The sequence below is a fragment of the Typopeltis vanoorti genome, chromosome 11, assembly GCF_054136105.1.
Source record: "Typopeltis vanoorti isolate ZY-2024b chromosome 11, IOZ_Tvanoo_1.0, whole genome shotgun sequence".
NCBI lineage: Eukaryota > Metazoa > Arthropoda > Arachnida > Uropygi > Thelyphonidae > Typopeltis > Typopeltis vanoorti.
The window spans coordinates 124,103,280-124,128,048 of record NC_143559.1 but is presented as its reverse complement, the minus strand read 5'-3'; the positions used below and the strand labels follow the sequence as shown (position 1 = coordinate 124,128,048).

General features: G+C 34.9%; 1 protein-coding gene across 1 annotated transcript in view; it reads left to right on the top strand.

Moving 5' to 3' along the window:
* Nf1 (neurofibromin 1) overlaps window positions 1-24,769 on the top strand; it is a 1,119,557-nt gene that overhangs the window by 70,635 nt on the left and 1,024,153 nt on the right. The window contains exons 4-5 of the mRNA XM_090400295.1: window positions 321-389; window positions 17,024-17,142. Of these exons, the coding sequence (XP_090256421.1) occupies window positions 321-389; window positions 17,024-17,142 (188 nt within the window). The remainder of the gene's footprint in view (window positions 1-320; window positions 390-17,023; window positions 17,143-24,769) is intronic.

Genomic DNA, 24,769 nt, shown 5'->3' with positions numbered 1-24,769 from the left:
AGTCAATAGAAAGAAAAATAAAGTTCTGAACCTTAAAGGAGATAAAAGCAGGAAAGAAAATGAAGATGATTGTCTTACATTATGACTTTTGGAGAAAACTGGCAACTAAAATGAAAAGTGTTTCACCTAGTGATGAAGTTATTAACTACCTAGGGATCTGGTTGGTGTTTCCTCCAACTAGGGAAGATAATATGGCTATAATTATGGTAGCAATACTTCTTTCTGCAGATGTTGAAGTGATGTGAAAATGATCTTTTGTGCATTTATATATTGGGATTTTCTGAAGTTTTTTACTCATGAATTTTTTTTTTTATTTTTAGCAACCCAAAGAAACTACCAGGTATGATGAAACTATGAATGTAAAATCTCTTCTGCGTGAGCTCTGCCAGGTAAATTTTCTCATCTGATATGATTGAACAATTTTGTATCTTGTTTTTATTAATCGCTGCTTTTATTATTTGAATTAATAATTTATTTATAATTGAGATTAGTGTACATGAGTAGCATAGCTACATCCTCATTTTATTTAAAACACTAAAATATATAGATTTTTCTACCTCATGTAAGTAGATTGACTAATAAAAAAAAAAATACACACACACACATGGAAGAGATCATATGATTGTGCTGATATTGTGTATCTTGGCTAAGAAATAAGATAAACCTTAGAAATCAAATGTAATTGATAGGCTTCAGTGGTAGTTATTCATAATAATGCCTCGCAATATAAACAACATTGATGCATAAAATAAAGTTGTGGAAAGACACACAGCATTCAAATTGTTTCAGAAACAATTAAGCTTTTTTCAGAAACAATTCTTTTCTTTTCAGTTGCAATCTTGCAACTCAAAAGAAAGTAATGTCCTATTAAGACCAGATTTAAAGAAAAAGAAAGTTAATACTGAGAAGTTGAAGCTATTGTGTGTGTATGTGTGTGTGTTAAAATGATTCATTCTCTCCGACAAATTAATGCAGCCATACTCATTGGGGTTAAGGGACTGTTTCATAGCTATTGCTGATTCAAAAAAATAGTCTCACAGACCTGTAGTAATTTCTGTGCAGCATCATCTTCTTCCTGTGTGGAGTATACAGAGCATAGTTTGGATTGGCAGATCATGCGTTGAGAATTTTTATAAATAAGAGGAGATGAATTTCATCATCTGGCATGAGACCAGTACTCTGATCATTAGTGACATAAATGTCTTAGGGGGAACAAAGAAAAGCTTCCATGTTGGGTCTCTAAAATAGGATTTCCAGTTTATCTAATCCTTAGATGAATCTGACATTTTCCTGTTTATTTTCATAGTCTTTCTCTTTTAATTGCTGATATTGATTGAAAATCGTTTGCAGCATTTATTCAGTTAAAGAATCCTGAAGATTTTCATTGGATTTATTTAGGCATATAGCATCTGTATAAAGTCAGTCATCCCAGTTGACACAATTAGTGTGCCATAGGGTACAAGTCTGAGATTGGCTGGATGAAGACGAAGTGTAGAGAAAGAGACTTGAGTAAGATTGTGGTTAGACTTGCTAAGGGGAGAGCAGACATTCGCGGTATATTTGAAGAGAGAGCTATGAAAAGGGTGCAAAGAAGAGGAATAAAGATATCCAGATTATGGAATGTGGATTACTGACAGATTGAGAGTATATGACCTAAGTTAAAAATTCTCCAATTTTGATAATAAATTTTATGCTACTTTGCTTTAAAAGATACAGATTGATACAGATGATGAACAATAGCAGATAGCTTGCCTTTGTATTACACATCACTGTACATCAAATCATCTTCCCCTACTTCCTTCAATTGTAACTGCTTACTTACAACTTAAGTACATATTCTATATTGCTGTATATAAAATGTCCTATTTACACTGTTTATAAATATATTTATTTATTTAGCATTCGGCACATGCAGTACAGTACAGAATAAAAAACATGAATGTGAATATAATATAAAAACTGCAGTTGCATGTCTTAGTTTCTGATCCATTGTAGTCCTGATGGTACAGCTTGGAGAAAATCGGATCAGTCACCTTGATAAGCATGCAGGCTGCATTCAGTGGTGATGTGATGAATTGTTTGTTTAGGAGCACTGCAGTCACAACGAGAAGAAAGGTGTGTCTCCACTTAAATAACAAGGCTACATATATTCCATGGATTGTACAAATCATTATTCAGGATCACCCATCTCTTACAGTGAAGTTCAAAAATATTAGATAGATTATTAATACTTCAAAACCACATTTGTAGTTGAGGATCATCAGTGTTTGTATCCCATCATCTTGTCCATTTTTCTCTGGAAATGAAATTATTTCTAAGTTTTCTGTTTCGCACGCTCGTGGTCATTTAGATTTTAATTGACTGATTCTCAATTCAGCAATGTCCTTGTGCACACTGAGAAGAGGATAGTGAGATTGTACTCTTGAAAAAAGTATAAAATGTTCAAGAGTACATTTTACCTCCACTTCAAAGGTGTGGAGCCAAGATGTTGCTCAAGATAGGAAGCCAACAAGTGCTCTTTGATGTGATTGTACCAGATATATCAGCCACAGGATGTTATCAAGCTGAGTATTGATGAGCTTTGTTTGTGAACTGTTGAGCCAATTAGGCAAAAACTATTTAGCTACAGAGAATGCTAGATTTAGAGCTGATGAGCATAAGGTAGTAGCAAAGGATCCACAAAGTTTTTGAATGATGTTATTATGAGTTAATTTTAGCCACTGTTTCTCCAAGTGTTTCCTGTAGGATAGCATGTGGTCTAGTGTGACAACTAGATACTTGGGCAACATTGTTATATCATAATGTAGTACCGGGGTGCTTAAGGGTCAAAGCTGTATAACTAAGAGGAGACCTCCACATAGCCTTTAAAGGAATGCGGAGAACCGACCAGGGCTTCTGACCTAATGTCCAATCCTCACCTTCTCGTGGTGCACCCTGTTGGGTATCTACTTTGATACTGAACGAACGAGGATGGGCTGGCAATTTGGGATTTAGCCGACCAAATTGTATTCTTATTGGTTAAACCAAAATAAAAAATGATGGTACAACATGACAAAATTTCATGCCGGCTGGGGCGTCGCCCGGTTAAACAAGGCCCCCGTTGTTTTCGCCAGGGAACCAGGGCGAGCAGCGAAAAGTCAGCTACTGGAACAAATCTGAAAACAAACCCCAACTCAACATCACCAGAGTTAAAGATCGGTACTATCAACGTAAGAAGCCTGAATGGCAAAGAAATGGAGCTAGCTGAGGAATTAGATAAGTACCAGATCGACATAATAGGGGTGACTGAAACAAAAAAGACCAAAACTGGTGAGATCTTTCTGAGCAATAAATACAAAATGTTATATTCAGGCAATAACAATCAAGGAAAAGAAGGAGTAGCCATAGTATTCAACACAAAATACGAGGCTAATCTTCTTGAATGGCAGTCAGTTTCAAGTAGAGTAATGTGGGCAAATATCAGAATGGGGAACTGGACAATGAGACTTATTTGTGCCTATGGTCCCACAGAAGGTTCTACTAAGGTAGAAGTGGAGGAATTTTTTGAGGCTTTAGAAAAAGCAACTGACACAATGAAAAAGGAAAAGTTGGTCCTTGTTGGGGATCTAAATAGTAGAGTAGGAAATGATTGTGAGACATACAAAAATATTTTGGGAAAATTTGGAGAAAAGAGCAAAGCTAATAATAATGGCAAATATCTGTTGGATTTCTGCTCAGGACATGGACTGGTTATTACTAACACCATGTTCCAACATAAAAATGTGCACAAATTCACATGGAGAGAAGAGGCTAGGAATAAGAAAAGTCTCATTGACTATGTTATTGTTGATAGTGATGTTTTCTCCCTGGTGCAGGACACCAGAGTGTACAGAGGATTTGAAATTGGAAGTGATCACTATTTAGTCTTGAGCAGGATAAAATTGAATTTCATATTGAAAAGAATAACATATAAGAAAGTTTTAAAGCGAATAAAAGTTGAGCAGCTCTCAGATGTGAACTGTAGACTAAAATACAGAAATATTATTGAAAAGAAAATGAAAGAGTTTGAGAACAGGAATCAAACCTTGGAGATTCAGTGGCAAACTCTGAAGGAAACATTGATTGATTCTGCCAGAGAGGCATGTGGTGAGGTTGTCTGTAAGGATAAAAAAATCAGAACTCCCTGGTGGACACAGGAAGTTAAAGAGGCAGTGAAGGAAAAGAAGAAAGCATATCAAAAGTTCCTGGCAAATAAGTCAGCTTTTACTCTTACAGAATACAGAGACAAATGTAAGAAAGCTAAACAGTGTGTAAAACTAGCTAAACAAAAGTCATGGGAGGACTTTGGCAAGAATATAGAAAATAAATATCAAGAAGGTGGCAAAATATTCTGGAGGTTGTTGAAGAAGCTTAGGAATGGAGGAAAGAGTGCTGTAAAAGGAATTAGAGATGATAAAGGTGAAATGAAAACAGGAGAAAAAGATATCCTTGAAGTATGGAGTAATTACTTTGAAAAACTGCTAAATGAAACAAGCAGTGATGACAGCACAGTGATAAAAAAAAACACTGACCAGGCATGCAGTCAGGAATACATATCCATACTTGAAGTAGAAAAAGCCATCAAAGGCTTGAAATGTGGAAAGGCAGCAGGAGTAGATGATATTCGACCAGAAATGCTGAAGTATGGTGGTATAAGAGTCTTACAGTGGCTGCACTGCATAGTTCAGAAAGCCTGGACAGAGGGACGAATTCCCGATGATTGGAGTAGAGCTCTCATAGTACCCATATATAAAAAGGGAAATAAAACTGAATGTGAGAATTACAGAGGTATTTCCCTACTGAGTGTTCCTGGCAAGATGTATGCAAGTATACTTGAGAAACGGTTGAGAAGAATTGTGGAAGAAAAGCTTGGTGAAGAACAAGCTGGATTCAGGCCAAATAGAGGCTGTCAGGATCAGATCTTCACTTTACGACAAATAGTCGAGAAAGCATGGGAATATAACAAAGATCTGTATTTAAGTTTTGTCGATTTGGAAAAGGCATATGACAAGGTGCCAAGAGAGAAGCTATTCAATACGCTGCAGTTATATGGTGTCAATGGGGCATTATATCAAGCAATACTTAGTCTTTATTTGAGTTGTGAGTCAGCAGTTAGAATTGAAGGAAGTACAGGAAGATGGTTTAATGTTAAATCTGGTGTGAGACAAGGATGTACATTATCCCCTCTGTTATTCATTATCTATATGGATCACATTATGAAGGAAAGTGGTATTAAACCTGATATCAAAATTGGAGATGTTAATGTCAGCTCTTTGCTTTATGCGGATGATGTTATACTTCTAAATAAATCCGCTACAAGTCTGCAAGATTCTCTGACTAAATTGAATAGCTGTTGTAATAGATATGGTATGAAGGTCAGCAATAAAAAGACAAAGACAATGAAAATAGGCAGAATCATTGAAAATGTCAACTGTGTTGTGAATGGAGAACCTGTGGAACAAGTAAAACATTTCAGCTACTTAGGCACAATTTTTACTGAAGATGGTAAACTAAATATAGAAATAGACAACAGAATCAGCAAAGCTGGTATGGTGGGAAGTCAATTGAATAAATTCATATGGAATAAGAAAGAAATTAGTCGGAACACTAAATTAGTTGTATACAAGACTGTGTTCAAACCAATTTTAACTTATGGATCTGAGAGCTGGGTCAGAAGTAAAACACTTGACCAAAGACTAGAAACTGCAGATATGAGAGTCCTGAGAAAGATTAGAGGCGTGAACAGATGGCATCAATGGCAATATCATATTAAAAATGAGGATATTAGGAAAGAACTTGACATTGTCAGCATCCAGGAATGCGTTAGCAGAGCTAATCTCAGATGGTATGGTCACTTAAATAGAATGGGAGAGGAAAGATTAGCAAAACAAGTGTTCTCTGCCAGGTTGGCAGGAAAACGACCCAGAGGAAGACCAAGATATAGGTGGATTGATACGGTACAAAGTGCCTTAGACGATAGAAATATAAGATATGATAATGTTGGAGTCTTGACAAGTAACAGACTGATTTGGAGGAAAATTGTAGATAGGAAGTTAGTAATGATGTAATTTTTTCATGTAGTACTGTCATATCCTGTACACCCCTTGAGGGTACATGGCAGGAATTTGATGATGATGATGATGATGATGATGATAATGTAGTACCATTTAAGGTGAACTGAAGTCCTGTATTGGTAAGCCTATTGTTTACATGGAAGCAGGGCACATCAGTTTTATCTGCATTTTGGACTTGGTCTCCATTTCTTAAAGTAATTCGTTGAAGTTCCTAGATCAGACGTTAGAATATCTTCCATATTTTAAAATAAGCTGTGCTTAGTAGCAGGAGTGATGTCACCTACATAACAGAATTTTGTGGCTTGCATATATCAGGAGGATCTGAAATATGCAGATTTAAAAGGAGGGAGAATACCACTGATCTCTGGGGTTGACATCATTTTATAGTTTTTTTCTCTGTTTACTAATTTCATTTTTTAGAGTCACTTGAAAATATCTGTTCTTTAGCATATTTTTTATTTATTTTTATATAAATGTAGTGTTTTCAATTTGCTCCAGCTATTGGAGGAAACTCAACATCAGCAGAATTCAAGATATATGCCAGCAACATAGAAGTAGGATGGGTAGAATAATTAGAGAAGTGTTATGCCAACAATTGGTGTTCATCAAATTCCTGACATGTACCCTTCGAGGGGGTGTGAAGGATATAATAGTACTACATGAAAAACATACATCACCACTAACTTAATATCTACAATTTTCCTCTTAATCAATCTGTTACTTGTCAAGACTACAACATTATCAGATCTTATATTTCTATCTTCTAAGGCACTTTTTTACTGCATCAATCCACCTGTATCTTGGGTCTTTTTCCTGCCAACCTGGCAGAGAACACTTGTTTTGGTAATCTTTCCTCTCCCATTTTGTTTAAGTGACCACACCATCTGAGATTAGCTCTACTAACACATTCCTGGATGCTAACAATGTCACTTCTTTCCTAATATCCCCATTTTTACTATGATATTGTCATTGATGCCATCTATTCATGCCCCTAATCTTTCTCAGGACTCTCATATCTGTGGTCTCTAGTCTTTGGTCAAGTGTTATTTCTAACCCAGCTCACAGATGCATAAGTTAAAATTGTTTTGAACACTGTCTTGTATACAGCTAATTTAGTGTTTTGACTAATTTCTCTCTTATTCCATATAAATTTATTCTGTTGACTTCCTACCATACCAGCTTTGTTGATGCTGTTGTCTATTTCCATATTTAATCAACCATCTTCATTAAAAATCGTGCCTAAGTAGCTGAAATGTTTTACTTGTTCTATAGATTCTCCATTCACAATGGAGAATCTATAGAAAATAGGCAGAAGCATATGTATATGCTTCTGCCTATTTTCATTGGTTTGTCTTGTTATTGCTGACCTTCATACCGTATCTATTACAACAGTTATTTAATTTAGTCAGGGAATCTTGCATGCTTGTAGCAGATTTATTTAGAAGTATAACATCATCTGCATAAAGCAAAGAGCTGAGATTAACATCTCCAATTTTGATATCAGGTTTAACACCACTTTTCTTCATAGTGTGATCCATATAGATAATGAATAACACAGGGGATGATGTACATCCTTGTATGACACCAGATTTAATATTAAATCATTTTCCTGTACTTCCTTCAATTTGACTTACAACTCAGATAAAGACTAAGTATTGTTTGATATAATGTCCCATCAACCACATAACTAGCGATTTGAATAGTTTCTCTCTTGGCACCTTGTCATAAGCCTTTTCCAGATCTACAAAACTTAAATACAGATCTTTGTTATATTTCCATGATTTCTCAACTATTTCTCTTAAAGTGAAAATCTGATCCTGACTGTTTCTATTTGGCATGAATCCAGCTTGCTCTTCACCAGTTTTTTTCCAATCTTTTTCTCTGGTTTTCATGTCACCATTATCATTTCTAATTCCTTTTATTGCACTCTTTCCTCCATTTCTGAACTTCTTCAACATCCTCCAGAATATCTTGCCACCTTCTTGATATTTATTTTCTAACTCTTACCCAAGTCTTCCCATGACTTTTGTTTAGCTTGTTTTACACAGTGTTTAGCTTTCTTACATTTGCCTCTGTATTCTCTACGAGTACAAGCTGACTTATTTGCCAGGAACATTTGATATGCTTTCTTCCTTTTCTTCACTGCCTCTTTAACTTCCTGTGTCCACCATGGAGTTCTGATTTTTCTATCCGTGCAGACAACCTCACCACATGCCTCTTTGGCTGAATCAATCAATGTTTTCTTCAGGGCTTGCCATTGAATCTCCAAGGTTTGGTTCCTGTTCTCAAACTCTTTCATTTTTTCTTAAATAATGTTTGTGTATTTTAGTCTACAGTTCACTTCTGAGTGCTGCTCAACTTTTATTTGCTCTAAAACTTTCTTATGTTCTTCTTTTGAATATGAAATTCAATTTTATCCTGCTCAAGACTAAATGGTGATCACTTTCAATTTCAAATCCTCTATACACTCTAGTGTCCTGCACCAGGGGAAAAACATCTCTATCAACAATAACATAGTCAGTGAGACTTTTCTTATTCCTTGCCTCTTCTCTCCATGTGAATTTGTGCACATTTTTATGTTGGAACATTGTGTTAGTAACCAATCTATGTCCTCAGTGGAAATCCAATAGGTATCTGCCATTCTTATTAGCTTTGCTCTTTTCTACAAATTTTCCCAAAATATATTTGTATCTGATAATTATTCCCTGCTCTCTATTTAGATTTGCAACATGCATCAACTTTTCATTTTTCATTATGTCAGTTGCTTTCTCTAAAGCCTCAAAAAATTCTCCCACTTCTTCCTTACTATTATCTTCTGTGGAACCATAGGCACAAATAAGTCTCATTATCCAGTTTCCCCATTCTGATATTTGCCCATATCACTCCACTTGAGACTGCCTGCAATTCAAGAAGATTATCTTCGTATTTGCTTAGTGTTGAATACTATGGCTACTCCTTCTTTTCCTTGATTGTCATTGTCTGAATATAACATTTTGTATTTATTGCTCAGAAAGATCTCACCAGTTTTTGTCTTTTTTGTTTCTAGTACCCCTTGTTGCTTAAGGGTCAAAGCTGTATAACTGAGAGGAGACCTTCACATAGCCTTTAAAGGAATGCAGAGAACCGACCAGGGCTTCTGACCTAATGTTCAATCCTCACCTTCTTGTGGTGCACCCTGTTGGGTATCTACCTGGATACTGAACGAACAAGGATGGGCTAGCAATTTGGTATTTAGCCAACCGAATTATATTCTTATTGCTTAAACCAAAATACAAAATGATGGTACAACATGACAAAATTTCATGTTAGCTGGGGTGTTGCTCGGTTAAACAAGGCCCCATTATTTTTGTCAGGGCAAACAGGGAAAAGTCAGCTACTGGAACAAATCTGAAAACACACCCCAACTCGACATCACCAGATTCAAAGATCGGTACTATCAACATAAGAATCCGGAATGGCAAAAAAAAATGGAAATCGACATAATAGGGGTGAATGAAACAAAAAAGACAAAAACGTGTGAGATCTTTCTGAGCAATAAATACAAAATGTTATATTCAGGCAATGTGACAATCAGGGAAAAGAAGTAGTAGCCATAGTATTCAACACTAAATATGAGGCTAATCTTCTTGAATGGCAGGCAGTCTAAAGAAAAGTGATGTTGGCAAATATGAGAATGGGGAACTGGACAATGAGACTTATCTGTGCCTATGGTCCCACAGAAGATAATACTAAGGTAGAAGTGGAGGAATTTTTTGAGGCTTTGGAGAAAGCAACTGACACAATGAAAAAGGAAAAGTTGGTCCTTGTTAGGGATCTAAATAGCAGAGTAGGATATGATTGTCAGACATAAAAAATATTTTGGAAAATTTGGAGAAAAGAGCAAAGTTAATAATAATGGCAAATACCTGTTGGATTTCTGCTCAGGACATGAACTGATTATTACTAATGCCATGTTCCAACATAAAAATGTGCACAAATTCACATGGAGAGAAGCAGCAAGGAATAAGAAAAGTCTCATTGATTACGTTATTGTAGATAGTGATGTTTTCTCCCTGATGCAGGACACTAGAGTGTTCAGAGGATTTGAAATTGGATTTATTTAGTCTTGAGCAGGATAAAATTGAATTTCATATTGAAAAGAATAACATGTTAGAAAGTTTCTGAAGCGAATAAAAGTTGAGCAGCTCTCAGATGTGAACTGTAGACTGAAATACAATAAGATTATTGAAGAAAAAATGAAAGAGTTTGAGAACAGGAACCAAACCTTGGAGATTCAGTGGCAAACCTTGAAGAAAACCCTGATTGATTCAGCCAGAGAGGCATGTGGTGAGGTTATCTGAAAGGATAGAAAAATCAGAACTCCATGGTGGACAGAGGAAGTTAAAGAAGCAAATAAGTCAGCTTGTAGTATTAGAGAATATAGAGACAAATTCAGTCCAAATCGAGGCTGCCAGGATCAGATATTCACTTTACGACAAATAGTTGAGAAATCATGGGAATATAACAAAGATCTGTATTTAAGTTTTGTTGATCTGGAAAGGCATATGACACGTGTGCCAAGAGAGAAGCTATTCAATACGCTACAGTTATATGGTGTCAATGGGGCTTTATATTAATCAATAGTTAGTCTTTATTTGAATTGTAAGTCAGCAGTTAGAATTGAAGGAAGTACAGGAAGATGGTGTAATATTAAATCTAGTGTGAGACAAGGATGTACATTATCCCCTCTGTTATTCATTATCTATATTGATCACATTATGAAGGAAAGTGGTATCAAACATGATATCAAAATTGGAGATGTTAATATCAGCTCTTTGCTTTATGTGGATGATGTTATACTTCTAAATAAATCCGCTATAAGTCTGCAAGATTCCCTGACTAGATTGAATAACTGTTGTAATACACATGATATGAAGGTCAGCAATAAAAAGAGAAAGACAATGAAAATAGTCAGAATCGTTGAAAATGTCAACTGCATTGTGAACGGAGAACCCGTGGAACAAGTGAAACATTTCGGCTACTTAGGCACGATTTTTAGTGAAGGTGGTAAATTAAATATGGAAATAGACAACAGAATCAACAAAGCTGGTATGGTAGGAATTCAATTGAATAAATTCATATGGAATAAGAGAAAAATTAGTCAGAACACTAAATTAGCTGTATACAAGACAGTGTTCAAACCAGTTTTAACTTATAAATCTGAGAGATGGGTCAGAAGTGAAACACTTCATAAAAGACTAGAGACCACAGATATGAGAGTCCTGAGAAAGATTAGAGGCGTGAACGTATGACATCAATGGCAGTATCATATTAAAAACAAGGATATTAGGAAAGAACTTGACGATGAAAGATTAGCAAAACAAGTGTTCTCTGCCAGGTTTTCAGGAAAACGACCCAAAGGAAAACCAAGATATAGGTGGATTGATGTGGTATGAAGCGCCTTAGAAGATAGAAATATAAGATCTGATAATGTTGGAGTCTCTTGACAAGTAACGGAGTGATTTGGTGGAAAATTGTAGATAGGAAATTAGTAATGATGTAAATTTTTCATGTAGTAGTGTCATATCCTGTACATCCCTTGAGGGTACATGGCAGGAATTTGATGATGATATGTTGATCTGGTACTTATCCAATTCCTCAGCTAGCTCCCTTTCTTTGCCATTCAGGCTTCTTATGTCAATAGTACCGATCTTGAACTCTGGTGATGTTGAATTGGAGTGTGTTTTAGGATTTTGTGTTTTCAAGTCTCATGAAACATTTGAGATACTGCTTATTAATAACTGTTATGTTACATTCAGGGAATAATGATCAAAGAAAGGAAGGAGTATCAGTAGCCTTCAACAATAAACATGAAGGTTATCTTTTGAATTGTAAGCAGTACCAAGTAGAGTGATGTGTGCAGTTGCCACAAGGAGGAACTGTACAGACAGACTTTTGTGCATAAAATTCCACAGAAAGTTCAAAGAAAGAAGTGGAGGAAATTTTCAGGTCATTAGAGCAGGTTGTTTGCATGAAGAAAATGGAAAAGTTTCGCATTTTTGGAGATCTAAATAGTAGAATAGGAAGTGAATACAGGGCATAAGAGATGTTTTATGAAATCTTGGAGAAATGAGCAAAACTAATAATAATGGTAAGCACCTGCTAAAATTATTTTCAGTACATGAACTAAGTCATTATAAATATCATGTTCCATCATAAAGTAGTGCACAAATTCATATAGGTAAGAAATGTCTCATTGACTATGTCATTGTTGATAGATATCTTCGCATTGGTTCAGGATACAAGAGTATGTAAGGGATTTTAAATATTAAGTGATCACTGTTTAGTTTTAAGTAGGTTAAAAAGGAATTTCATACTGAAAAGAAAACTATATACAAAGGTTTAAAAATCAGTTGTGAACACCATTCAGATATTTTAATATTGTTTGAGAAAAAAAACGAAAGACTTTGAAAATCAAGAATCATATCTTGGGGATGTAGTGACAGAGTTACTGAAGAAAACATTGATTTATTCATCTAGAGAGGAATGTGTTGAAGGATAGAAAAGTTCAAACATCACGATAGATATAAAGAAGCAATTCATAAAAGTAAGAAAGTGTATTAATTTCCTAGCAAGTATGGCAGCATGTGCTTTAGGGGATAGAGAGAACAAGAAAGCAGAACAGTGTATAAAAGTAGCTAAACAAAAGTCATGGCTTAATTTCAGTAAAAATACAGATTTATATCAAGAAGATGGCAGAACGTTCTTGTAGCTAGGGGAAAAAAAAGCTCATAAATAGAGGAAAGAGGACTGTAAAAGGAATCAGATTATAACTGAGACATGAAAACTGAAGAAAAAGATATCTTAGATATTTGGAATGATTGCTTGAAATATTGTTAAATGAAACAAAAAGTGACAAAGCGGTGGTAGACAATATTTAATCAGGAGGAGATATCAATACTTAAGGTAAAAAGGCTATCAGAAACTTGAAACATGAAAAAAGGCAGCTGCAGGAGATATTTGAACAGAAATGCTGAAATACAAACATTTTTCAGGGAGCTCTGCTGCGTAATTCAGAATGCCTGGTCAGAAAGTAGATCAGAGTAGACGAACTAATTCTTTAGTTTCCAGTTATTTAAAAAAAAAAAAAAAAAAAAACTGAAAATTACAGGAATTTCCCTACTCGAGTTACAGGTAAGATTTATGCTAGCAATTCTGCAAAGAAGTAAAGAAAAATGTTGCGTGACAGAAGAACAATTTGGGTTCAAGGGAAATAAGGGTTGTCAGGGACAGTTTTTTTGTTTTAAGACAAATAGTTCAGTTGTTAAATATAGAAAATGAGAGGAAGATGCTGGAGGAGCAGGAAAGCATACAGGGGCCAGAGATAGAAGAGATGGAAACAATAAGAAAAACGAAAAACAACAAAACACTGAGACCATCAGAAGTAGTAATAGAAATGAAAAAAGCAATAGGGGTAAAAGGAGTAGACTGGACCCATGAAATAATAAAGTGTGGAGAGAAGAATAGATACTGGAGGAGTAGAAAAGGAGCTTTTGTAGTACCTATTTACAAATAAAAAGGTGACATACTAGACTCTGGAAACTACAGAGGAATAAAACGTACAGAACACCTACTAAAGACGGTTGAAAGAATGGTGGATAAGAGATTGAGAAAAATGGTGGATATTAACCAGATACAATGTGGTTTCATGAATGGGAAAGGAACAACAGATGTAATCTATATGATGATACAACTATAGGAAAAATACCTTGAGAAAAATAAAAAGTTTATCCATATATTTGTAGACCTGGAAAAGGCATATGACAGAATACCAAGGAATCTAATCTGCTGAGCCCTCAGAAGGAAGGGTGTAATAGAAAAATTAGTAAGGATTACAAAAGCAATGCATGAAAAAACCAAGATGGCAGTAAAAATGAACATCTGAACAAGAGAATTTTTCAACATCAAAGTGGGCTTGCATCAAGGGTCAGCACCGAACCCATTTCTATTTGTGATTATTTTAGATGCACTCAGTGAAAGAGTAGCAAAAAATACACCACGGAATATGTTATTTGCAGATGACTTGGCTATTACATTTGAAATTGTAGAAGAGGCCCAAAAGAGTTTTATAGAGTGACAAAATACCTTGGAGGATCTGGGTCTCAAGTAATGTTTAGTGAGAAGGAAGGACATGAAGAAATTAGTATTAAGGATAGAGAGGGTAGTATTTTGAAAGAAGTAGCCCATTTTAGTCATCTGAGATCAACTATAAAGAGAGAGAGAAGGCACATGTAACTTGGCACTCAGAGAAAGAATTAGGGCAGGTTGGACTAAATGAACGGAGATGTCAGGAGTGATATGTAACAAAAATGTACTGAAAAAAGTAAAAACAAGGATATATAAATCAGCAATTAGACCGGCTTTGTTGTATGGAGAAGAGACATACAAAGAAAGAGAACTCCGGAGGAACATTTGGAAAGAATAGAGATGAGGTTGTTAAGATAGATAAATGAAACATCAAGGAAAGCGCATAGAGGAACAAAGATATAAGGAAGGAGATGGGGATTAGAAAAATTATCAGCAAAGTTAGAGAGAATATATTGAGGTGGACCAGCCATGTATAGAGAAGACCAGTAGACCACCCACTTCAGAGTCGCAACAATGGAAGCGAAGGTAAGAGAAGAAAGGGAAGACCAAAGAAAAGATAGTGAGAAAACATCAAAAGGGATATGGAAGAAGTTGGAATGGAAAGGAGGGATGCCCAAGATAGAAATAAGTGGAAGAAAATTGTCTAAGCAGCAGACCCCAAGATGTCTGGAACTAAAATGCCAAAAAGAAGTAGTTGAGAAATCATGATGATAATATCTGTACAGGTAACCTTCATATAACTAACACGGTACTTATACAACGCGGTTTCAATATAATGCGGTCTACAAATTGTAGTAACCCTTTATCTTTTCATATATTTTCACCCCTCGAATTAAAAATCAAATTTTATCTTCATTAAATTTGCATCTGCCCGTATTGCGCATGTAGTTATAAGTAGGGAATTTATATTAGGGGAAATACCCTTTAGCATGCATGTATGTCAATTGTTTACCATATAAAGTGTTTATTGTTGAAAATTGTCTTCATTGTCTACCAGGAAAGCACATTAAAAATAACAAGTGTGTTAATCTCAAGCTGAGCACTTTATTTTCTGGTGAGTTATATACAATATGTAATGCTTTTTTATGCAAAAGTTTTATTTTTATAGTAATGGCCACTTAGAGGGCTTTTGCAATATGATTGAAAATGAAATTAGTGAATTAATTGATGGGGAGATAGATTTAAATTAGGAGGAACTGGTGCAATTAATAGATGACGTCGAACCAAATGGTGGGAAAAGTTCCGCCGAAGATTCTGATTGTGATGAATTCAGTTTAAAGAAATTAGCAGGATCGAACTTAGCAAGAAAGTTACTTTACAGATAATGATCCCTCAGTGGAGCGCTCCGAAAATTCACGAGACAATTGGATATTTGTTTAGCTTCATATTATGAACATAATAAAAAATTGCAGCATAGTGGTAAGCAAGGTCGTATTACTGACTTCTTGATAACTAAACCAGCCGAAGTATGCAATGAGAATTATGCAAATGATGTGCTAGAGATTTCAAGTGATGACAACGTCCGGCCATTTGTAAATAAAGAGCATCTGCGAAATGCTCGTTTTGAAGACAGTGATGATGATTAAAATATGTACTTTATTTTATTTTGCCTAAAACATTTATGCATTATGTGCAAAGAAGTTTACATAAAATTTATAATTTTATAAGTGTTCATATGTATTTGTTTCATAGTTTATATGTTTTCTTAACTTACATGAATTACCTGAAGTAAATAAAAATATATTTTGTTGAGTATGTCATTACTGTTTATATAATAAAAAAAATTTTTTTGGAACATAACTCTACTTTTTCTGTGATCTAAGTCTCGCATAATGCGATGTATATAACGCGGCATTTCTATGGAACCTAACATCCACGTTATATGAGGGTTACCTGTATTTAATTTCTGTAGATCTGGGAAAGGCATATGACTAGATGCTAAGAGAAAAACTGAAAGCTTGTTGTTCAGAGGACTCCATCAATACATGGAGTCCATGGAACAATAAGCAAGTTGTATTAAGTATGAAGAATCCTTTGCCAGACTTTCCACAACCATATTCTCTTCCACATTTGTGTTTTGGTTTTAATATTCAGTTACAAGAGAGATTCACTTGTGAAGTTTATAGAAAGGAGACAAGATGACACTTCTTGCCACATGGCATAACCATTCTTTCCAGAAACTGGGTCATTATCAGAGATCTTAATGCAAGTGAATGAATTCCCCCCCCCCCCCCCCCCCCCCGGCTCTTTCATTGCCAGATTTTGGAGGCCTGAATTGGTGTGGAAAAGTTTCATGTTTGGTTACTAGAGAGCATTTCCAGATTATGTAAAATAAATAAATATACAAAAATAATATAATGTTAATAAAAATAGACACAAAAATATTCTTAGCTCACCCATGGTACTAATGTAGTATAGGTTTACAACTTTTATGGGTGAGAGTCACATAAAAATAAAAAGTCCAGAAGTAGAGTAATGCTTTTGAACTTGTGCTTGGTTTAGTTATACCTCAGATATTCTCTGTCTCATCATAGCAGCTGATTAGCTCAACAACCTACCTCTTCAGAAAATTGGATATAATGTAATTTACAGTATATGGAATATAATGACAACAGGGATCTGTGCTAGTTAATGTCATTTATCAGGTGCCTAATATTATGACAAGTAATTATTTGGATATAGAATGTTATATTCATTCCCCTCTTCTCCTAAAAAATCATTTGATAAGAGTAATTATTGATTGTTAAAATGTTAGTAATTTTTAAATTTGCTATTCCAAAAATTACTTTTTTTTCCACTTTTAGTTTATAGATATGCCCAGTGAGAATCCAATGGTAATACAGCTAAAAAATCTTGCTTCCAAAGTTCTTTTTGCCTTAAGCCTCAATAATTTCAATGCTGTTTTTAGTAGAATTTCTGCGAGGTAAGTAGATAAATATACCCATTTAATTATACATTGTTAGCTATTTCATTGATACACCTTCTGTCCAAAAAGAAACTGAACTTTTCAAAAATAGAAGAAACTAGTGGCGCCACCTGTTGTATCTTTTTGTTGTCGAAAGCGGCAACCTTCATTAGTGTTGTGTCAGCTGTTTATGACATTTGTTTCATAGAAGCAGAGTTATAGTGCCAAGAGCGACGGTGTATTTTGACGAATGGTCGGAAAATGAGTTTCAAACTCATTTTCAGAGAGCTGCGATTGACTTTTGTATTAAACTTGGTAAAAGTTTATTGAAACGCATAAAATGCTTCAAAAAGCATACGGTGATGAATGCTTATCCCTTACTCAGGTTTACGAGTGGTTTAAGCAATTTCGAAGTGGTCATGAGATGCTTAAGGATGATGAAAAGCCTGGCCATCCAAAAACTGGATTGAGCTAAGTTAACATCCAAAAAGTGTGTGATTTCATCAAAGAAAACCCGAAATCGTCCGTGAGATTGATTGAAGATGAATCGGGGATTCCAAAATCAACTGTGTACAACATTTTGACCGAGAGTTTGGGCCTTCGTAAATTGAATTTGCGATTTGTTCCCCACAAGTTGACCGATGACCAAAAAATGTATCGAATTGAAACACTGCAAGGATCTCATTAAAACCGCTCATAAAAACTCAAATTTCCTTGAAACGATTGTTACTGGTGACGAAACCTGGTGCTTTGAGTATGAGCCCGAAACAAAGCACCAGTGTGCTGAGCGGAGACCACCAGAAGAGGGGCATCCAAAAAAAAAGTCGCTTGGAGAAGTCAAAGTAAAGACGATGCTGATTTGTTTCTACGATTCCAAGGGCATTATCCACAAAATTCATTTCGCCTGGCCAAACGGTCAATGGTGAGTTCATCTCGAAGTTTTGAAGCGATTGATAGTGAGAATTCGTCGTGTACGGCTTGAATATCGTGATGCAGGCAGCTGGTCACTTTTGCACGATCATGCAGCATCTCACCGTTCAAACATTGACAGTTTTTGAGCAAAAACTAAGTTTGTGTATTGGATCACTCACCGTATTCACCTGATTTAGCACCCTGTGACTTCTTTCTCTTTCCCTTACTTCATTTGCTGATGAAAGGAAAGCGATACGACACGTTGAAAATGTTCAAGTGGCCACGGCCCTCAACAGTATCCCAAAAACCAATATAAAAAACTAATTTAATGAATTAATTGGCCATGCCAAATGCTGTATCGAAGCTGAGGAAGAGTATATTGATTGAAATAAATGAATAATTATAATTGGCCTGCGTTTTATTTTCTATCAAAAGTTCGGTTTCTTTTTGGATAGAGGGTGTATATCATTATTTTCCCGACAATCTTTCTCATCTTTTAATATCCAGTAACCCAAGTTCTGATGTCAATTCACATTCAAGAAAAGTTTCAGCAGTTGGATATTTTAATAATTTTTGGAATCTAACGAAAAATTAGTATTTATAGCATTTGTAGACCCAGGCAAATCTTATCAGACTCAGCAAATTGTATGGAATTTTTAACTTTTTACAAAAAAATTAATTCATATAAACAAATTTGGTCATAAATGCAGTTTGTAGAAACTGTAATGTTTAATTTTTTTAAAATTTGTTCTCTTGTACTTAACATGATTATAGTGGTGTCTTTGTGTATAGTTGGAAAATTTGAGTGGTAGGAGAGACAGTGAGATGTGGCGAGTGGAGTAGGGTTATCTTTCCACTATGAGTTCCTGGACTCCTTGGAGGTGTCATGTAGTAAATAATAATATTTAAATATTTAGGTATTTATTTTTTTACTATCTTGTAGTCTCCTGTCACCTTTGTTTAATGGTACAGTATGATATCTGCTGTCTTTGTGCCAGGAAACCAGTTCTAATACCTTCATTTTTAATGACTCTGCCATTGATACTATGTTCATTCCACTAATTTTTCTCAGCACTTTCATATCTGTGGTCTCCAGTCTTTGAGGAACCGTTTTATTTCTAACCTTACTCTCACACACCCATTAGTTAAAATTGTTTCAAGTGTATGTATGTATAATAGCCGTTTAGGTGTTTTGCTTAATTTCTCTCTTATTCCATATAAATTTATTTAGTTAACTTCCTATTATACTAGTTTTGCTAAATTTGTTATCTGTTTCTGTATTTAATTTGACCTCACTAAAAATTGGGCTTAAATAGTTTGCACATTTTTCTGTAGGTTTCCCATTCAAGATGCAGCTGATATTTGCAATGTGCCAGCCTATTTTCATAGTATATATATATCTTTTTGTTTACTTTCATACCAATGCTCCCTCTATTTTTATTTTTATTTTTTTTTATTATTATTTCTTTACAGCTTTATGGGCTTGTTACTGCTGAAAATTTTTACACAACCTGAAGACTGCATGGTATTTTGTAACTGGCAAACATGTGGAACAACTATGTGTGTGCCAGAGCATTTCAGTTAGAGGGAACATTGTTTCACATCCAGTTTGTTACAGCAGATATTCAATTTAGTTATTATGGAATCCTGCAGATTTGTACTGTATTTCTGCATACATAAAGAGCTAGATTAATATCTTATCTCCAGTTATTACTTTAACCTAATTCCACTTCCTTCCCTTAAATTCATTCATACTAGATGCACTCATTTCTCTTTAAGAGGAAAAAAACCTAGCTCTTATCCATTTCTTGACTGCGAACAAACTTAACTTCCATGGAGGCGGCCATGTTGTGGTTTTATTTTGTTGACTCCCAATCACTCCCATACTATTTATTACTGCATCATTCACCAAAGACTCACCCATATGTAATCCTGTTCTAGTTACTTCAGCTAAAGTAATCTTTATAGTCCTAATTTCTCTGTTTAACATTAAACTCAGTTTTAACTTCCAGTATCTCCTTACCAAGTATTTCCAATTCCTCATGATGAAGATGAAGGTCGTACCTCCTTTCATTCCGGCTTCTGACTTATAACTAAAATAGAGCCTACGTATACAAGACCGACAGAAAAGCTGTTCAAAATACTACAATGGTATGGTGCAAAACAAAGATTATATCATTTTGAACAGCTTTTCTGTTGCTCGTGTATTTCTTTCCACTTCTACTAAACTGTACATAATACAGATCATTGTTATATTCTCATTATTTCTTCACTGTTTGTCTTGAAATTTGATCTTGACCTTGATTTAAATGGCCTGAACCAAGCTCGTTCTCCAAGTTTTCTGCAACTGTTTCTCTTAATCTCTTCTCATTAGGGAAATTCCTCTATAATTCTTACATGTTTTATTTCCCTTTTAATGGATATCCACTGTAAGTGCTGCTTCAGGATTCAACCTTTTGACCCGGCCTTCTGAATTATGCAGTGTAGTTACTGTAAAAATATAAATCTTCATTAATTAAATTAAGGGAATATTAGATCCCACATTGTTTTAAAACCAAATAAGAAACTCAAAGATTGGAATCAGAGAGTTTCATGCCGAATATAGTATAAAAAAATTATAAAAGTATCGGCGAATACTAGCGTGAGCTGAATGCAAGTAGTCCTAGAATGTAGTACAAACATGGGCAACTCTTTGCAAAACTGTTGGCTCTTTATATTTAAATAAATCTTCATATTATTGAATTTTTGTATACAACTGCTTTAGTATTTTGATTAATTTTCTCTTATTCTATATAAATTTATTTAGTTGACTCCCTACCATACTAGCTTTGCTTAATTTGTCTGTTTCCATATTTAATTTATGGATATGTGATTTTTGTGATGTGAGGGATGTGATGTTTTTTATGAGGAAAGGAAGGAATAGTGGGAGAATCATGCCTACACAAGGTTGAGATACAAGAGGAAGAAAAAGTGGCAGTGGTTTTGAAGCAGTATGGTGTGAGGTGGAGGTTAATAGAATGAGATATTTGGTTGGGTGTTGCCACAGGCTAGGGAAAGTGGACAGTTGAGACAAAGAAATGTATAGTCAGCTTGACTTAATTGAGCAGCCAAAGGGTGATTTTAATTATGGCAGTATTAATTGGCAGTTTACATATCTTGACACAACTTTACATATCTCATACCCTTGACAACACAAAAACAGTAAAATACAGACTTAGCAAAGAATGGTCTAATATAAATAAATTAAACAAATGTAATATGGATAATTGATAGTATTTCAAAAAGTCTCAAGCTAAAACTATAAAAGCATTAATAAACCTATAGCAGTAAAATACAGACTTAACAAAGAATGGTCTAATATGAATAAATTAAACAAATGGAATATGGATAAATGATAGTATTTCAAAAAGTCTCAAGCTAAAACTCTATAAAAGCATTAATAAACCTATAGCAAGATATGGAGAGTCAATCAGAAAAAAAATACAGAAAATCAGATCATTCAAAATGAAATGTTTTTCAGAAAAATAAACAACTCATTGGTCAGAACCCAAAACAAATGAGCAAGTCAAGCACAAATAAAACTATAGAGAAGATATCATGGCTATAATTCTTAAACAGAAATTAAGATGGTTTTGGACACCTTCAAAGAATATCCTTTTAGAGATTACCAAATATAGTCTTGAATGGAATTATTGAAGGAAGACAATAAAGAAACAGACCAAGAAGATCTTGGCTATAGTCTTTGAAGGAAGGTTACAATTATTGAGCTTCAGAGAGATGACAGAAATGGCCAGAGATAGAGCTAGATGCCAAAGATTTGTTCATAGGGGACTCAGCCCATTATCTGACAGATGAGAAAGAAGTATTGATTGGAATTGAAGATAGCATCAAGGAATAAGGAAAATGGATTTCTTGCATTCTTAAGGAACAATGGCAATATATCATGGAGGGTACACGAGGTTGTGAGTCTTAGATATGGTTATATCATCAGTGAATGTGATTGTGAATGGAGTGTTTAATCTTCCCGTAGATGGTGAGAGTGACTCTGAAGCGATCACCTGGGTTGTAGACCAGTCCTATGAGAACTTTGAAGAATGGATACATATATATATATATATATATATATGTGTGTGTGTGTGTGTGGGACTAAAACCTGGTGATTATGAAAAGCTTAGGGAACAACTAGGAGCCATAGTATGGAAAGAGAAGTTGAGAAAGGAGACAGATGTGGTTTCGGCATTGATCAAGAGTTATTTAAGCAGCAGTGTTCAAATGTATTCAAAAAGTGAAAAGGCTAAATAAGGTAGAAGTGAAATGGATAAATGAAGAGATTAATGAAATCTGGAAGAAGGCACTGTGGAGGCAATAATGAATGTTGGTAGGGCTGTCGCCAGATTAGGTCATGCCCTGAGGCAAACAATTAAATATCGCCACTGATGGAGTATAAGACAAAAATATAAGAAAATCTCCAATTGCTATTTTGTTTTTATTACAAGAGAAACATTATAAACTGTTTATAAGCTATGTCCACCTCTATTGATATAGTTAGTAGACCAACCAATCTTTCTTGGATCATTGCTGTTCGCAGATAATTTTTAATCAGTTTAAGCTTGAAAAAACTTCTTTCTGCACTTGCTACGCTAACAGGAATTGTTCAAGTAGCAACGACTCCTACCGCAATATGGCCGAATGAGCACCCTTATTAAGCCTCGTAATGAGGCAGGCTGCCTCTATGCTACACCTTGTTGACGGTACTGTTGATATGATCAACGAATGTTGATAATAATCAGTTGCATGAAGAACACAAAGAGCAGGAAGGTGACTTGGTTGATGAAGATAGAAGTGTAGCATAAGCAGAAATTAGATAGTCAAGCTAAGAAAAATCCTAATAAGGTCTTTTGATATGCAGCAAGTTGAAGAAAGAATCACTATGGGAGGAGGGGGAGGATGTTATTTGATGTCACTGGCAGATTTCTAACTGATGCAGATGATATAGTTAAAATATTCAATGATCTGTTTATCAGTGTGTTTCATCCTTGTGAACATGAGAAACAGAGTGCAGAGGGTATGGTGGAGGAGGAATTGATGGGGAATAAGCATGATGTGTATAAGGAATTAAGTAAACTTGATATTAATGAGGCAATAGAACTCAGCAATATTTTACTGCATGTCTTGAAGAAATTCCCTATAGAATTAACAGCATCTTTGGCATGCCTGTGTAATGCGAGTCTTGCAACAGGGTGAGTCCCAAAGGAGCGAGTGAAATTGTTCCACTTCACTAAGGGGGATAAGAATGAGGTTACAAATTATAGGTCAATCTGTATGTCTGGGATTGTTATTTAGATGTTAGTGGTTGAGGACTAGGATGAAGAAATGGGTTAATAAATAGCAGTATTATCTACTATGGTCAGCATGGATTTATTGGGAGAAGGTCAGTCACACTTTAGCAAGCTGCTTACATATTACAATAGGGTGATAAATTCATTGGATAAGGGAGATGCATATACATTGGTTTACTTGGCTTTTTCAAAAGGCCTTTGATAGACTTCCACATGACTAGTTGGTGAGTGAGTTGAATAGCTGATTGGCTGTCAGGTAGGTGGTGTATAGAGATGTGATATTCCAAAAGAGTAAGGTCATTAGTGGAATTGGAGTGCCTCTGGGATCTGTTTTGGAGCTATTATTATTGAACTTATATGCTAATGACATTGTGACCAACTTTTGGAGATAAGCAGGTGTTTGCTGATGGTGCAAAGTTGGGAAGAACTATGAGAAGTAGACAAGTTAGTGGAGTTGTCAGTTTACTGTTGCAGACGTGCAAGGTCGTGAAAATTGATATGCAAGGTTGGAATGCACAATATACAATTAATTTTAAAGGAAATGGAATTGATGAGAAATAGTGACGATGGACATAGGCTTGAAGTTTAGGGGTCACATTTCCAAAAATTGTAAGAACATTACAACAGATTATGGGTTCCCTTGTATAAGGCTTTGATCAGGCTGCATATGGACTATTACTTGCAGATTTGGTCACCTGGTTTTCATGGGGATGTATTGGAGAGGATTCAGAGAAGTCTCACTAAGTCAGTATCAGGTCTATGAATGTTGGATAATACGAGGAGAGATTGAAGGAATGCAACTTGCAGAATTCCATGAGAATTCATAGAATAAATAATTCAGTGAACAACAATTTAACAAATGGCAATTCATTGAAAAGGTATTTTATCGAATAAACAATTTGTCAAAACACAGTTCACACACTACACAAATGCAGTTGATTGAAAAACAATTCACTGATAATTTTTTTATGAATTATGAAAGAATTCATTGAAAAAGTAATTTTTTTGTGACCAATTGTTTAAAAGTGTTCAGTAAGAATAACTAACGTTAGTCAAGATACAGACAATATATGTAAGTAGTCATTGAGACGTAATAATTATTTCGTTGCATTTTAGAACAAATTTTCTGTAAGTATAGATATTGGCTTCATTGTGTTCATAGTGATTTATCTCTAGACAACAAATTTTGTTCTACTTAATTTTTTCACAACTATGGTCAGATTGAAATCATAACTGACAAATTTTAATATAGATCTTAACTATAAAATTTCATTAACTTTATCCAGCCAGTGCAGAATTACTATTATCGTTTTGAAACGTCTTTATGAAAATGTTATAATAAAAGTGATCCAATTGGAACTTAAACCGAACTGCATAGACAACTTTTAATTCTA